At 43.2% G+C, this 17,263-nt stretch overlaps 1 protein-coding gene across 2 annotated transcripts; it reads left to right on the forward strand.

Moving 5' to 3' along the window:
- The first annotated feature begins 231 nt into the window (after positions 1-231).
- Positions 232-12,479, forward strand: miga2 (mitoguardin 2). Of its 2 annotated transcripts, none has more exons than XM_014141483.2 (15): positions 232-555; positions 1,067-1,402; positions 1,649-1,859; positions 2,142-2,260; positions 4,980-5,100; positions 6,687-6,853; positions 7,159-7,276; positions 7,446-7,546; positions 7,704-7,813; positions 8,105-8,177; positions 9,888-9,974; positions 10,204-10,302; positions 10,644-10,778; positions 10,977-11,147; positions 11,567-12,479. In XM_014141483.2, the coding sequence occupies exons 2-15, from the start codon at positions 1,307-1,309 to the stop codon at positions 11,777-11,779; spliced, it is 1,821 nt and encodes a 606-aa protein (XP_013996958.1). In that variant the 5' UTR covers positions 232-555; positions 1,067-1,306; the 3' UTR covers positions 11,780-12,479. The 2 variants fall into 2 exon arrangements, with proteins under 2 accessions (XP_013996958.1, XP_013996965.1); XM_014141490.2 differs by having other exon boundaries at positions 6,687-6,823.
- Positions 12,480-17,263: the final 4,784 nt, after the last annotated feature.

Consider the following 17,263-nt stretch of genomic DNA (forward strand, 5'->3'; position numbering starts at 1 on the left):
TTAAACGTGATTACTTTAATGCTATTGATCCATTTTTGGATGAAACGTTTTGACTTTGCACCTAACTTTTGCCATGGAACAAGCAAGAGTCAGGCCCCAATCTTTGATACGATTGGATATCCAATGTACACCCTCCTCCTTTCTCAATTGTGATTGACCACAATAGGAACGCGCCCGCATATACTCAACAGACATTGGTCTTCCATGGTATCAATTACAAATGTGTCCGCCCTGAAGCAAATATCACAGTAGTGTGTGAAAAGCGGCGCTGATTGTCCTTCTACAGTTCTTTGGATGCGCAATGTACATTAGTAGCTTTTGGATGTAGTTATTCTATGAATTATTGTGTTAGGTATCTTTTTTATCCATAAAAGGGTTAGCAATCTCTTGAATAGACGGTTAGACAGCTTTTAATAGTCCATCGGAGACCATTGACTGAGTGATCTGACAGCCAGGCCGGATTGAAGCCAGCAGTAGCTGTCAGTGCACGAATCAAAGTTCCTAGCTGGCTAACTAGCATGTCCGGCTAGTGGGGTTGGTCAGCAATCAGGACAGGTTTGTAATATTCCATTCGCAGCCCAAACCGAAGAGACCTTAATGATGTTACAAAGGTTATTGTCAAATATGATAACCCTTGAAAGTTGTGAACCTGCAGGGACGGCTTTTCAGCTAGCATGATGCTAATGCTACTTTGGCGCTAGGCTGTGAGGGTCTCTCTTTGAGTTAATATTTGGTCAAAGTAAAAAATAACGTTAAACATGTTTAACTTCTAGAGTAAGTCTACTCCTATTTAGTTGGTCGTGCTTCTTTGATGCTATGTTGGCTAGTAACTAAAGTTAGCTAGCTAAGAGTGTAACTGCAACTGTCGTGGTGGCCTGTACAATGCCTGTGTGTCTACTTCACTCTGTTCTCGATGCTGTTGGGGTGTTACATTATATAGCCTGAGACGATGTTATGTCACAGTTAATTTCAGTTCATTACATATTTGTGAAGTAGTCAGATTTAGCTATCACTGATCGATATCACTTCATTGTAGCAATGATGACAACAATTCACATTCCCCTAGGTTTGCACGGAGAGACGGGTCACCAAAACCAGTGTGGACAGGACTCCGGTACACTGGTTGCGGCTACAGTCTGAAGCTGGACCAGAGGGACCCACCCAGACTCAGAAGTGGCTGACCTCAGCCCAATTACAACCAGGACCAGGCACTGTGCTGGCTGGCTGGTCTCAGAACAGAGAAGGAAGCCCCTTAGGTGGTTGATGTAAAGGGGGTTGTTGGAGGCTCTGTGGGCATTCTACTGAAATGTCAATCAGAAGAGCAGAAGGGATGTCCATCGCCCAGGCCTTGGCCATGACTGTGGCCGAGATCCCCGTGTTTCTCTACTCCACCTTTGGGCAGGTAAACAACGTTCCCCAAGAAGAGACTTTCTAGTACACTATTGAATATGTTTGTAAGAATCTGCTCCTAAAACACTGCAAAGAATGTTGCCCCCCAAAAAAGCATAAGTTTGTTCTTTATTAGCAAGTAACTTATTTGCAATCCCCCCATATTTGACACACAGAAGATACGTTTGATACATTAGCATGTCTGCGTCAAGTTGTTTTAGCTTGTTGTGACCCCTCACCCCATCTCTTTTCCCGTCAGTCCATATTCTCTCAGCTGAAGCTTTCTCCCAGTCTGAAGAAGGTGCTGTTCGCCACAGCTCTGGGGAGCGTAGCCCTGGCCCTCACCGCCCACCACATGAAGAGACGCGGTAGGAAACGGAAACAGGCAACAGCTGCGAAAGATGAGCAGAAGCAGGTGGGAATACCAGAGGCGTTGATCCGGTCAGGGAGACCGTCATCTCTGAGGAGAGGTGAGTTTCACTTCAATGTGATTACTGGTGGTTTCAATCAGGCTGTGGAATTTGCTCATAATTTTGTTGATGTGTTTGTTGGTTGGCTGATTGACCTCAAGGAAGTTAAATGGATTAAGTCAAGTAAGTTGTCTCATTGACACGCTGGTGTTTCCGTAAGGCTGTGTGGATACTGTATGTGAAAGCTGTTTCAGCATGATCACGGTTAGAATACCAGTTATTAATGTGATCAAAATGCCTTTTTGATAGAAGTGTTAGCTAACAGCCTCGTTTCCGTCCCAGGTGGTCCATTTCCCGGGCGACAGATGATGAGCCCCAGCACACGGAGCAACGAAACCATGAGCGGCATCTCTTCACTGGCTCCCAGCAAACACTCAAGCTCCTCCCACAGCATAGCTTCTGTACGTTTGACTCTCCTTACTTTCTATCACTCAAATAAAACACATTTTTCATATGCGCCGACTATAACTGGTGTAGACTTTAGTGAAATGCTTTCTTACAAGCCCTTCCCAACGATGCACAGTTTAAAAATACTAATTAAAAAATAGCAACAATAGTAACACAAGGAATAAAATAAAATGCACGAGTGGATCTATATACAGTAAGTACCAGATCAATGTGGTGCCTTACACAGTACATTCGGGAAAGCATTCAGACCCCTTTTCCACATTTTGTTATGTTACAGCCTTATTCTAAAATAGTTTTTTTCCCCTCAATCTACACACAACACCCCATAATGACAAAGCAAAAACAGGTTGAAAAAACTGAACACATTTTACATAAGTATTCAGACCCTTTACTCAGGATTTTGTTGAAGCACCTTTGGCAGTGATGACAGCATCGAGAGGTCTTGGGTATGACGCTACAAGCTTTGCACACCTGTATTTGGGGGGGTTCTTCCACTCTTCTCTGCAGATCCTCTCAAGCTCTGTCAGGTTTGATGGGGAATGTCGCTCCACAGCTATTTTCAGGTCTCTCCTGATGTTAGATCGGGTTCAAGTCCGGGCTCTGGCTGGGCATTCAGAGACTGATCCCAAAGCCACTCCTGCGTTGTCTTGCCAGTGTGCTTAGGGTCGTTGTCCTGTTGGAAGGTGAACCTTTGCCTCCAGTCTGAGGTCCTGAGCGTTCCGAAGCAAGTTTTCATCATGGATCTTTGCTCCATTAATCTTTGCCTCGATCCTGACTAGTCTCCCAGTCCCTGCTGGTGGAAAAACACCCCCACAGCATGATGCTGCCACCACCATGCTTCACCATAGAGATGTGGCCAGGTTACCTCCAGATGTGATGCTTCGCATTCAGGCCAAATAGTTTAATTTTGGTTTCATCAGACCAGACTAACTTGTTTAACATGGTCTTGGGAGTCTTTAGGCGCCTTTTTTGTCATGTGCCTTTTACTGAGGAGTGGCTTCCGTTTGGCCACTCTACCATGAAGGCCTGATTGGTGGAGTGCTGCATAGATGTTGTCCTTCTGGAAGGTTCTCCATCTCCACAGAGGAACTCTGGTGCTCTGTCAGATTGACCCTCGGGTTCTTGGTCACCTCCCTGACCAAGGCCCTTCTCCCCCGATTGCTCAGTTTGGCCTGGCGGCCAGCTCTAGGAAGAGTCTTGGTGGTTCCAAACTTCTTCCATTTAAGAATGATGGAGGCCACTGTGTTCTTGGGGACCTTCAATGCTGCAGACATTTTTTGGTACCCTTCCCCAGATCTGTGCCTTGACACAATCCTGTCTCGGTGCTCTACGGACAATTCCTTCGACCTCATGGCTTGGTTTTTGCTCTGACATGCACTGCCAACTGTGGGACCTTATATAGACAGGTGTGTGCCTTTCCAAATCATGTCCAATCAATTGAATCTACCACAGGTGGACTCCAATCAAGTTGTAGAAACATCTCAAGGATGATCAATGGAAACAGGATGCACCTGCTTTCAATTTCAAGTTTCATAGCAAAAGGTCCGAATATTTTTATATATATTTTTTTTAAATTTCTAAACCTGTTTTCGCTTTGTCGTTATGGGGTATTGTGTGTAGATTGCTGATATTTTTATTTAATTAATTTTAGAATAAGGATGTAACATAACAAAATGTGGAAAAAGTCAAGGCGTCTGAATACTTTCCAAAGGAGTACCAGATCAGTGTGCAGAGGTATGAGGTATTTTAGGTAGATGTGTACATGAAGACATGGTAATGTGACTAGGCATCTGGATAGAACATAATTTGAGTAAAATAAAGAACAGACTCAGCAAATTGTGTGTGTGTGTGTGTGTGTGTGTGTGTGTATAAGTATGTGTGAGAGTGTCAATGAAGTGTGTGTGTGGGGTCAGTGTAGATAGTCCATTAAAAATGGTTACCCGGGCTATTTAGCAATCTTATGTCTAAGAAGATTTATGCATTGAGGGTAGAAGCTGTTTCGGAGACTGTTGGTCCGAGAGTCGATGATCTGGTGCCAGATGATAGAGTGAACAGTCTATGGCTTGGGTGGCTGTTGTCTTTGGCAATTTTTCGGGCCTTTCTCCGCCTGATATAGAGGTCCTGGATGGCGGGGAGCTCAGCCCCAGTGATGTGGATGGGGGTGTACTCTCCCCTTTCTCCTATAGTCCACGATCAGCTTCTTGTTGTTACTGAGGTTGAGGGAGAGGTCGTTGTCCTGGCACCACACTGCTAAGTCTCTGACCACCTCCCTGTAAGCTGTCTTCCCCAGTGGTCAGGCCTACCACCGTTGTGTCGTCTGCAAACTTAATGATGGTGTTGGAGTCGTTCGTGGCCACACAGTCGTGGGTGAACAGGGAGTACAGGAGGGGACTATGCACACACCCCTAAGGGGCCCCTGTGTTGAAGGTTCACGTGGCGGATGTATTGTTGCCTACACTCACACCCTGGGGCCGGCCTCTCAGGAAGTTGCAGAGGAAGGTGTTCAGTCCCAGGGTCCCTAGCTTGGTGAGGAACTTGGAAGGAACTACAGTGTTGAACGCTGAGCTATTGTCTTTGAAGAGCATTTTAACATAGTTTATTCAGATTTCACTCTTCTTCAGTGGATCCTTTACCTCACTTAACTCTTTTTAGACCCTTGTGGTCCATGGCCCCTCAAGATTTCAATTTGTTGTTGTCTTTTTGTTGTCACAGATGCGAGTCCCGACTTCTCCGAACCAGTCGGCCAATCCGTCGACTCCCTGGGAGGTAGAGCCTGTGGAGGAGGAGTCGGGAGCCATGGGGGACGCAAACGCAGAGAACCTGTACATCATTGGTAATAATACCCCTTCATGGATTCCCTCAAAGATTCAGCGACGGGGACTGTCCATAGCAAACTGAGACAGTGTTTGGTGCGCTTTTACATTTTTAGTCATTTAGCAGAAGCTCTTATCGAGAACGACTTACAGGAGAAAATAGGGTTAAGTACTTTGCTCAAGGGCAGGTTTTTCACCTTTTCGGCTAATGGATTCGAACCAGAAACTTTTCAGTTAATGGCCCAACACTAAACGCTAATGTAGGCTACCCGCCCACCAATGGGGAAAAGTATTTCCCAAAGTGGAATTTATTATTTGACATTCAAAATAACTGTTTGGCTCAATGAAAGGGGCTATTTGGACCCTTGGTAGAGGAAGAATAGAAGTGGGACATTGATATAGAGGGTTACATCTGACTGTGCTGTATTTCCTGCACTGTTAGTTTTTCCATGAACACCTGGACAAAGACATCTCTGTAATTCAGCTAGACTAAGTTATCTTTCCTCGACAACCAAACACCTGGGTGACCTCCCAGCACATAGATGTCATTATCAAACCACCCTGGCAGGATGGCATCACTCATCCTGTCATTATCAAACCACCCTGGCAGGATGGCATCACTCATCCTGTCATTATCAAACCAACCTGGCAGGATGGCATCACTCATCCTGTCATTATCAAACCACCCTGGCAGGATGGCATCACTCATCCTGTCATTATCAAACCAACCTGGCAGGATGGCATCACTCATCCTGTCATTATCAAACCAACCTGGCAGGATGGCATCACTCATCCTGTCATTATCAAACCAACCTGGCAGGATGGCATCACTCATCCTGTCATTATCAAACCAACCTGGCAGGATGGCATCACTCATCCTGTCATTATCAAACCAACCTGGCAGGATGGCATCACTCATCCTGTCATTATCAAACCAACCTGGCAGGATGGCATCACTCATCCTGTCATTATCAAACCAACCTGGCAGGATGGCATCACTCATCCTGTCATTATCAAACCAACCTGGCAGGATGGCATCACTCATCCTGTCATTATCAAACCAACCTGGCAGGATGGCATCACTCATCCTGTCATTATCAAACCACCCTGGCAGGATGGCATCACTCATCCTGTCATTATCAAACCAACCTGGCAGGATGGCATCACTCATCCTGTCATTATCAAACCAACCTGGCAGGATGGCATCACTCATCCTGTCATTATCAAACCAACCTGGCAGGATGGCATCACTCATCCTGTCATTTTACGATGCATCATAATACTAAGGACTGACATGAAGCTGTGGTTGTGTTCCATTCTCCCTACTGTATTTTCCCCTTATGTACAAAAGCTCTCTCCCGCTCATGCATGTAAAGAAACACTGGATTGATTTAAGCATCGGTTTTACAAGTGCACTGCACACTCTGGTGGAGAGGGTAAGGAATAGAAACAGACCCTAAGGTCCACCTCCCAGGAATGCCATTCTTCCTGATTAATTCCTGCTTTTCTGGCATTTATCATTCATATATTATTGAAACTGACCTATCCCTTAGCCAAAATCCCAGGTTTTCTATGTTGTCCTTATCACATCTCTCCCCTCCCCCAGGCATGGAGCTGTTTGAGGAGGCCCTTCAGAAGTGGGAGCAGGCCCTGAACATCCGGCACCGCACCCACTCCAATGCCTCCAAATCCAGTACCAGCCTAGCCCTGGAGGGGGCAGTGGCCTGCCCCAACCTGCCCACGGTATGCCACAGAACTATCGCACTCTCAACAGTACGGTACACTTTTATTTATCCTTTATTTAACCAGGTGAGTCCCATTGAGATATGCATCTCATTCTCAACTGAGCCCTGGTCAAGAGCTAGCAGCACTCTCACAAATCCACCTAACATTACATTAAAAATCGGAGGGCGGGCTCATTGTAATTGCTAGAGTGGATTTGAATGAGCCCATCGGATTTCTTCCTCCACCAGCCTCTATTTCCTTAAAGATTCAGAGAAACTCCAGCCCTGGAGGGCCACTGTGATTTTGAATTAATCAACTAATGTAGTGATTTTTGTTTGTTTTCATGGATTCAGTCTGAGTCGCGTAACAAGGTCTTTGCCGAGAAGCTGGAGACCCTCCTGCACAGGGCCTACCACCTACAGGAGGACTTTGGCGCTACCATTCCCCCAGATAGCCTGCTAGCAGACTTTGGTAATTAACATGCTACGATAGCGCAAATCTGTTGATTTTTGTTGTTGTTATTAGCATGCAGCTAGTGCAAATATGTTGACAGTAGCTTTAGCATTTATCCATAATGGGTAATTTGGCTTATATAGTCCTTGTGTTGTGGCTCAGAATGTTTGCTTTGTCGTCCTGTCAGAGAGTGAGGGAACACTCATCCTGCCAAACTTGGAGAGTAGAATGCGTGAAGACGACGCCACTACTATCACTTCTGACGATTCCTTCTTCTCAGCGGCAGAAGTTAGTTTCTCTTTCTTTCTTTCTCTCTCTCTCATTGACTCACCCTATCACGCATGTATTCTCTCTCCCTCACACACAGTCTCTCTCATATGACTATCATGTATCCTATGTTATGAACTTGTGTTGAGGATTGTGCCTCTCCCTCTTTACTCTGCAGCTGTTTGACAACCTATCTCTGGAGGTGTGTCAACCTCTGAGGCCTGCTGCTCTTTACGACGAGGCTGTGTCACTGGTCCAGGACGGCAGCGTGCCCTGTCGAGAGCTCCGGTAAGAACTAGCTAAGTACTGGACCTGGGTTAAAATAGTAGTAGTATTTTATTTTTATTTTTGAGCGCTTGATTGAGTGCCAGATGGGAGAGGTTTGGGGTTTGTACTTTTTGGACTATTCCATAGATTCCATTGCGCCAGCGAAGATCAATCAATCGTAGCTCTAAGTATTTGGAAGAAAACAAATACTACTATTTGTTTAGTGTTACTCACGACAATATTTCCGTTAAAATGAACTGATAACTATTCACATTTCTGATTTCCATCTTTTCCCCCCTTTCCGTCCCTCAGAACTGAGCTGCTAGAATGCTACGGCGACCAAGACTTCCTAGCCAAGCTCCACTGTGTGAGACAAGCCTTCCAGGTCTGAAATCCTTACTGAAGATGACTTATTGGTACAGTTGAAGTCGGAAGTTTACATACACCTTAGCCAAATGCATTTCAACTCAGTTTTTCACAATTCTTGACATTTAATCCGAGTAACAATTCCCTGTCTTAGGTCAGTTAGGATCACCACTTTTATTTTAAGAATGTGAAATGTCAGAATAATAGTAGAGAGAAATAAATAAATCATTCATCACATTTCCAGTGGGTCAGAAGTTTACATACACTCAATTAGTATTTGGTAGCATTGCCTTTATATTGTTTAACTTGGGTAAATCGTTTCGGGTAGACTTCCACAAGCTTCCCACAATAAGTTGGGTGAATTTTGGCCCATTCCTCCTGACAGAGCTGGTGTAACTGAGTCCGGTTTGTAGGCCTCCTTGCTCGCACATGCTTTTTCAGTTCTGCCCACACATTTTCTATGGGATTGAGGTCAGGGCTTGGTGATGGCCACTCCAATACCTTGACTTTGTTGTCCTTAAGCCATTTTGCCACAACTTTGGAAGTATGCTTGGGGTCATTGTCCATTTGGAAGACCCATTTGCGACCAAGCTTTAACTTCCTGACTGATGTCTTGATGTTGCTTCAATATATCCACATGACTTTCCCTACTCATGATGCCATCTATGTTGTGACGTTCACCAGTCCCTCCTACAGCAAAGCACCCCCATGATGCTGCAACCCCCGTGCTTCACGGTTGGGATGGTGGTGTTTGGCTTGCAAGCCTCCCCCTTTTTCCTCCAAACATAATGGTCATTATGGCCAAACAGTTTATTTATTTTTTCATCAGAGCAGAAGACATTTCTTTAAAAAGTATGGTCTTTGTCCCCATGTGCAGTTGGCTTTTTTATGGCGGTTTTGGAGAAGTGGCTTCTTCCTTGCTGAGCGGCCTTTCAGGTTATGTCGATATAGGACTCGTTTTACTGTGGATATAGATACTTTTGTACCTGTTTCCTCCGGCTTCTTCACAAGGTCCTTTGCTGTTGTTCTGGGATTGATTTGCACTTTTCGCACCAAAAGTACGTTCATCTCTAGGAGACAGAACGCGTCTCCTTCCTGAGCGGTATAACGGCTGCGTGGTCCCATGGTGTTTATACTTGCGTACTATTGTTTGTACAGATGAACGTGGTACCTTCAGGCGTTTGGAAATTGCTCCCAAGGATGAACCAGACTTGTGGAGGTCTACAATTATTTTTCTGAGGTCTTGGCTGATTTCTTTAGATTTTCCCATGATGTCAAGCAAAGAGTCACTGAGTTTGAAGGTAGGCCTTGAAATGCATCCACAGGTGCACCTCCAATTGATGTCAATTAGCCTATCAGAAGCTTCTAAAGCCATGACATCATTTTCTGGAATTTTCCAAGCTGTTTAAAGGCACACTCAACTTAGTGTATGTAAACTTCTGACCCACTGGAATTGTGATACAGTGAAATAATGTCTGTAAACAATTGTTGGAAAAATTACTTGTGTCATGCACAAAGTTGATGTCCTAACCAACTTTCCAAAACTATAGTTTGTTAATAAGAAATTTGTGGAGTGGTTGAAAAACGAGTTTTAATGACCCCAACCTAAGTGTATGTAAACTTCCGACTTCAACTGTATATGGATAATGTCTCTATGGATTTGATGTGACTAAGATGGCTCATCTTTGCTGAAGTCCACAGTGGTCAGTGGTTGTTGTTGTTTTGACAGGTTTTGTTGCTGGACGAAACTCACCGGACGTTCTTCATGGAGACCGGCAAGCAGATGATCACAGGACTCATGACCAAGGCAAACAAGGTGGCAACACTAACCCAGACAATACAATGTAAATTTATTGTCCATTGACACGGAAATGTAGTTTTTTTTTGTTGCTGTAAGTTCTTTCATTCCCACCGTACACTGGACAGACCGTACACTGGACAGACGGCTCCTCACCAACACTCTTCTCTATGAACATGTTACTTTGTAATGAACTACTCTGATTGGCTTTTTTATTGAGTTGGTTGTGTTCCTGTTTCACCTGTAGAGCCCCAAAGCCTTCCTGGAAACCTATGAGGACATGCTTCTCTACACCCAGAGAGAGGAGACCTGGCCAATCAGCAGGATGGAACTGGAGGGGCGAGGGGTGAGGCACTGTTCCTGTTTTTCTTTTCTTTTCAAACATGAATGAAAGTGTTTGTAGAGATTCTGGTGACTCTTAAGGTATTGAAGGAAGAATCAGTGTCTATAAATCACTCTGGATAGACTGACTATAGTGCCTGACAACTCATGAACTCTCACATTTTACATGTGGCTTGAAGCTGGGCCATATTCATTGCAAACCAAACAGACTGATACAGGTAGACTACCATTTATTTCTTCTACCAGTAAGAATAACACTTGTTTTTCTATGGTGTGCCCTAATGAATATATGACCTAGTTGTGTTTTAAAGCCCTTGACCTCGCATGATCTATGACCTTTACCAGGTGGTGGTTATGAATTTCTTTGACATCGTGCTGGACTTCATCCTGATGGATGCCTTTGATGACCTGGAGAGCCCGCCCTCGTCCGTTGTGGCCGTGCTCAGGAACCGTTGGCTCTCTGACAGCTTCAAGGAGACGGTGAGACAGACGGACACCCACAATCCTATAGTCAACATGATCTAGTGACACTAGCTGTTACAACTGCAATACCAACACAACAAGCATTACACAGCATAAATATAACTACACAGGCAGACATGGAAAACAGGGTCTATTGCATTCACTGCAACTATACCATTGGTTAAAATGTAATAAACCATACTTTGTGTTTCTCAGGCCCTGGCTACTGCGTGCTGGTCCGTTCTGAAGGCCAAGCGGCGTCTGTTGATGGTTCCAGATGGCTTCATCTCCCACTTCTACGCCATATCAGAACAGGTCAGCCCCGTCCTGGCCTTTGGCTTCCTGGGGCCGCGACAGCACCTCAGTGAGGTGTGTACCATCTTCAAGGTGAGAGATTTAATCAACTTTTTGTCTCCAATTTACTACTAGCAGTATTTAGAGGTCACATGTCACCACTTTTTTTATTTTCTACTAATTTACTTTTTTTCACGTGTCTGTCTGCGTCCTTCCTTCCTTCCTTCCTTCCGTCTGTCCTTTTTACCTTACATCACCAGTTTAATCACGCTGATCTCTACGATGCCTTAATCTCTCAAGTATCATAATCCCTGTAGACTGTCTACCCAGTGACCTACCCAATCTACCTAAATTCAACAGAGATTTTCAGGAGGGAAATGAATGTGGAAAACAAAGTTAGATTTTTCTTAAGAGTATAAATCTGCAAAATGACATCTCTTATGAGGACATTCCTCACCAATGTACTGAACTCTGTATTGGCTTGTTTCTCCTTTTCTCTTCTCCTTCCCCAGCAACAAATAGTGCAGTACCTGAAAGACATGTTTGACCATGACAAGGTGCGCTTCACCTCGGCCCAGTCGTTAGCCGAGGACATCGTGAGCCTGTCCCACCGCCGCAGTGACATCCTGCTGGGCTACCTGGGCATTGACAGCCTGCTGGAGCCCAATGGAGCTCTACCCCAAGGAGACACAGAACCGGGCCCCAGCCCCTCCAACCACCACTGAGACATGGGTAGTGTTCATTAGGGATGTTATGAAATGGGGAGGTACTATATGAATTTGTCCAATAAGAACATTGATTTTCATTTTCAGTTAAAGTGGTTTGATACTGTGTGGCATAATGAATATGGCCCTGTATCTGACTTAGCTGGGCTGGAATGGACTGGGTTGGCCAAAGCCGGACTTAACAGGCAAGATTTAGGAGGGTTGTTATTCACATGCTTGAACTGCAGCATCACCCAGTCAGTCTGTGGTACTACACCCTAAACATAACAGCCACCAATCGAACAGAACCCGGCTTGTATTGGACCTTAGTGAAAGAGGGATGTTTTTGTTCTAGCTCTCCCCTTACATTTTATCATCTGAGTTGAATCTGGAGTTGTATATCAGTCAATACTAGTAATCCCTTTTTCCCAATGTGTGATGAACCAACAACCAACCGGCAAGAACATGTTTGTTGTGTCTATGTAATGGATGTACTGTAAGTGTGTGTTCTGAGGCAGTGGATCCGAACCGATCCCCTCTTTATTATACCGACACCCTTGGCCAATTTGAAGGCGTGCCCTGAGACGTGATGTCATAGTCTGCTGCAGGACTTGTTGCTTCCGTCTCCTCTATCCATTGATTGATCATCCATTTCATTTATCGTTTTTATTCCAATAGTGTTAGGTGCCATATTGATTAAAAAAAGCACCTATTTATTCTAGAGAATGTGTAATACAAATGTCTAATACTGTACGTAAGGTCAGGCAGGGCATTGGACAGTCATTAACTTGCATGTACAGAAAAAGTGCACTGATATTCCTATCTTGTCCTCATACTTAAAATGGTCAGTATCGAGGTACTGTGGGGGTAAAAAAAGATGCCAAGCAGGGGGATACCACCCCAGAAATCCTAATAATATACTGTAGCATATACCTCGGTGACAAACTGACGTGTGACAATGCTGGCTGAATTTAGGTTACGCTTGGAGAACAGGAAATGCACTACCGTTCAAAAGTTTGGGGTCACTTAGTAATGTCCTTGTTTTTGAAAGACAAGCACTTTTTTTGGTTTCCATTAAAATAACATCAAATGGATCAGAAATACAGTGTAGACATTGTTAATGTTGTAAATAACTATTGTAGCTGGAAACGGCTGGTTTTTAATGGAATATCTACATAGGCGTACAGAGGCCCATTATCAGCAACCATCACTCCTGTGTTCCAATGGCAAAAACCCTTTTTCAATTATGTTAGCACAGCTGAAAACTGTTCTGATTAAAGAAGCAATTAAACTGGCCTTCTTTAGACTAGTTGAATATCTGGAGCATCAGCATTTGTGGGTTCGATTACAGGCTCAACAGTGAGGCGACTCGTGATGCTGGCCTTCTAGGCAGAGTTCCTCTGTCCAGTGTCTGTTCTTTTGCCCATCTTAATCTTTTATTTTTATTGGCCAGTCTGAGATATGGCTTTTTCTTTGCCACTCTGCCTAGAAGGCCAACATCCCGGCGTTGCCTCTTCACAGTTGACATTGAGACTGGTGTTTTGCGGGTACTATTTAATGAAGCTGCCAGTTGAGGACTTGTGCGGCGTCTGTTTCTCAAACTTGACACACTAATGTACTTGTCCTCTTGCTCAGTTGTGCACCGGGGCCTCCCACTCCTCTTTCTATTCTGGTTAGTGTCAGTTTGCGTTGTTCTGTGAAGTAGTAGTACACAGCGTTCTCTGAGATCTTCAGTTTCTTGGCAACTTCTCGCATGAAATAGCCTTTGTTTCTCAGAACAAGAATAGGCTGACGAGTTTCAGAAGAAAGTTCTTTGTTTCTGGCCATTTTGAGCCTGTAATTGAACCCACAAATACTGATGCTCCAGATACTCAACTAGTCTAGAGGGCCAGTTTTATTGCTTCTTTAATCAGGACAAGTTTTCAGCTGTGCTAACATAATTGCTAAAGGGTTTTCTAATGATCAATTAGCCTTTTAAAATTATAAACTTGGATTGCCTTTGAAACACAGGAGTGATGGTTGCTGATAAAGAGGCCTCCCTGTGGCTCAGTTGGTAGAGCATGGTGTTTGCAATGGTGTTTGCAACGCCAGAGTTGTTGGTCCGGGGGGGCCCCCGCGGGGGGCCCGTACAGAAAAAAAAAAACAATTATGAAATGAATTGAAATGTATGCATTCACTACTGTAAATCGCTCTGGATAAGAGCATCTGCTAAATTACTAAAATGTAAATAATGGGCCTCTGTACGCCTATGTAGATATTCCATTAAATCATGTTTCCAGCTACAATAGTCATTTACAACATTAACAATGTCAACATTGATAAGAAATACAGTGTAATGTTAATGGACAAAAAAATGTGCTTTTCTTTCAAAAATAAGGACATTTCTAAGTGACCCCAAACTTTTGAATGGTGGTGTGGGATATCATGAACTGCTTTGTCAGTTCTGATGATTGTTGTAGAGTTGGGTGTGTCTGCATGAGAGTGTGTGAGTGTATGATAGAGTGAAATTCTTGTTGTCTGTAAGAACCAGTGATACCGTATGTACCACACCTAACGATATGTACCTAACGGAGCAGAATAAGATGTGGTCTATCCAGACTTTTTTTAAAGTACATTTCTGCTGTTTTTGAGAAAAGCATTGTTTCTGAATAGCGTGCTTCACACTACTAATATTCCCACATGCCCTCTGCTCTCAACAAAAGACAGGAGCGATACTACCTTACATGTTTGAATTCACAGCTACCTTGTACTGAGCTCTGTCACACATTTTGTTGAAATGGGGATTGTCAAATTCAATAATCTATGTACATTCAAATGTTGTGGTATAGTATGCGGTTATTGTGATCTTGATATAAGAGTTCAGTATATTGTAGCTGTGTGTTCAGAATCGGCTTTGGGGCTATCTTGTTATAGCCCATCTTGTTAGCCTGGAATCCAAACTGTGAAATCCATATACAAAAGTATGTGGACATACCTTCAAATTAGTGGATTTGGCTATTTTAACCACACTTGTTGCTAACCGGTGTATAAAATTGAGCACACAGCCATGCAATCTCCATAGACAAAAATTGGCAGTAGAATGGCCAAGAGTTCCGGTAGAGCTCCGTGACTTTCAATGTGGCACTGTCCTAGGTTGCCAACTTTTCAACAAGTCAGTTCGTCAGATTTCTGCCCTGCTCGAGCTGCCCTGGTCTACTGCAAGTGCTGTTATTGTGGAGTGGAAATGTCTAGGAGCAACAACTGCTCAGCCGAAAAGTAGTAGGCCACACAAGCTCACAGAATGGGTCCGGCGAGTGCTAAAGTGTGTAAAAAAATTAAAAAAATAATAGTCTGTCCTCGGTTGGAATGAGATGTTCGAGCATGTAGTGTATATTGGTGAAGTGAAACGGAGCATATCTCTTTGGATTCCAGGCTTCCAATTGGCTCATTCATCCTCCCTCTTCTTCCCCAGATCGTTGCTGTAAATGAGGATGTGGTCTCAGTCAACTTACCTGGTAAAAGAAGGGTTAAATAAAAATCCTTTCTGTTATATCAAACTTGAAGCCTAACTTAAAAATACCTATTACTGTTTATGGAGCTTTTCTACTAACCAGTAGAGTTTAAACTTTCTTTTTTTTGGCACATGAAAGATCCTTCCTTTGCACTTTATTGGAAAAAATACATTTAACACGCTCTTAACCCTTTTATTTTTATAATCAATAGTTTGATAGCGCGGTTGAGGCGCGGGTCATTAGTAGGCCTAGTTTTAAAATGTTATTGCAATGAAAAGTACTTATGTTATTGGATATATTTATCATGCATAAATGATAACAAGGTTGAGGCTTTTTCCCTAGAAATGGTATTATTGAATACCCATTGTAAGATTGGCAGACATTGTGCCAGACAATGTATTAGATTGAATTCTTGGTTTTTGTACATGTGATTTGTTGGTTTAATTTGTGCAAATTATCTCTCAGACCTACATTTGAATCAGATATTTCTATTGCGTTACTCGAATCAATTGAATGACAAATGAAAACTGTCCTGCCTATTTTGGGATCTCCTAGGCTCCAATTACTACGAAATGTATATGAATCGATCAATACGTATCACATCCCAATGCGAGATTAATGTAATAGTTATGTGTTACTGGTCAGATACCCAAATGGTGGCCTTTGGGTTGTGAGATGAGTTTATTTTTCCTTCTAGGTTGAACCAACAATAGATCTATATGTAGTATCAGAGAATCGCACTATCCTCAGCAGCCTTTGCATGTGGACTCTTGTTATACCTGTACTGCTGTTTGAGTCTTGTTAATGTGTCCCATCAGTCAGCATAGTGTTGGATTGCATTAGATGCCCTGTGACTTCCTTTTAAATATCTATTAATTACCAGTAATTGTGGTATCAAAATTAGGAAAATGTCAACGCAGATTTAGAGAACGATTAACTGCTTAATACTGTTTACTCTGTACTGTATGGATTATACTTAAGAGTTCCTACAGCTGAATTGAAGTTTATGTAAGCTGATGAGACAGGCCAGTTAACTCTTTGCTTATTCAATCTCTTAAATCTGCATTATGAGACATTAGTAGGTTTATGATTTCAAAATGGCCAAAGAGGAGAAAACTGAGTAAGACGTTTAAGTATGAAATGACTTGTTGTACACTACAAGTGTCCTATTCATGCCTTTTGTGTCTTTTTATTGTTGTGAAATTACAATGCCAGCACAAACTGAACGTTTTAGAATCTGCATATTTTTTTGTTTTTTCTTATTAAAATATCTATCAATTAGGCTTTTCCCTATCAAATGAAAATTGTGACTGTCTTTGGTTTTTGGCATTGCATCACCTAAGCGATCCCTCAAGACATTAGTCAAGCTTTCAAGTCAATGGTCAAGTGTGAATGGCAATTCTACTTCCACATTTCTTTGCGATAGCCTTTTGTACTGTACATTAAAGTATGGGGTGAGACAGTAAGTATATTTAAGGATATCAAATCAAAGTTTATTTGTCACGTGCGCCGAATACAACAGGTGTAGACCTCAGTGAAATGCTTACTTAGACTCTATCCATCAGTGCAAAAAAGGTACTAGATGAACAATAGGTAAGTAAAGAAATAAAAACAGTAAAAACGATAAAAATAACAGTAGCGAGGCTATATAGAGGCACTGGTTAGTCGGGCTGATTGAGGTAGTATGTAGATATGGGTAAAGTGACTATCATAAACAGAGTAGCAGCAGCGTAAAAGAGGTATTGGGGGGGGGGGGCACAATGCAAATAGTCCGGGTAGCCATTTGATTACCTGTTCAGGAGTCTTATGGCTTGGGGGTAAAAACTGTTGAGAAGCCTTTTTGTTCTAGACTTGGCACTCCAGTACCACTTGCCATGCGGTAGTAGAGATAACAGTCTATGGCAGGGGTCTTTGACAATTTTTAGGGCCTTCCTCTGACACGGCCTGGTGTAGAGGTCCTAGATGGCAGGCAGTTTAGCCCTAGTGATGTACTGGGCCGTACACACTACCCACT

This window comes from Salmo salar, chromosome ssa01 (assembly GCF_905237065.1).
Source record: "Salmo salar chromosome ssa01, Ssal_v3.1, whole genome shotgun sequence".
NCBI classification, from domain to species: Eukaryota; Metazoa; Chordata; class Actinopteri; order Salmoniformes; family Salmonidae; genus Salmo; species Salmo salar.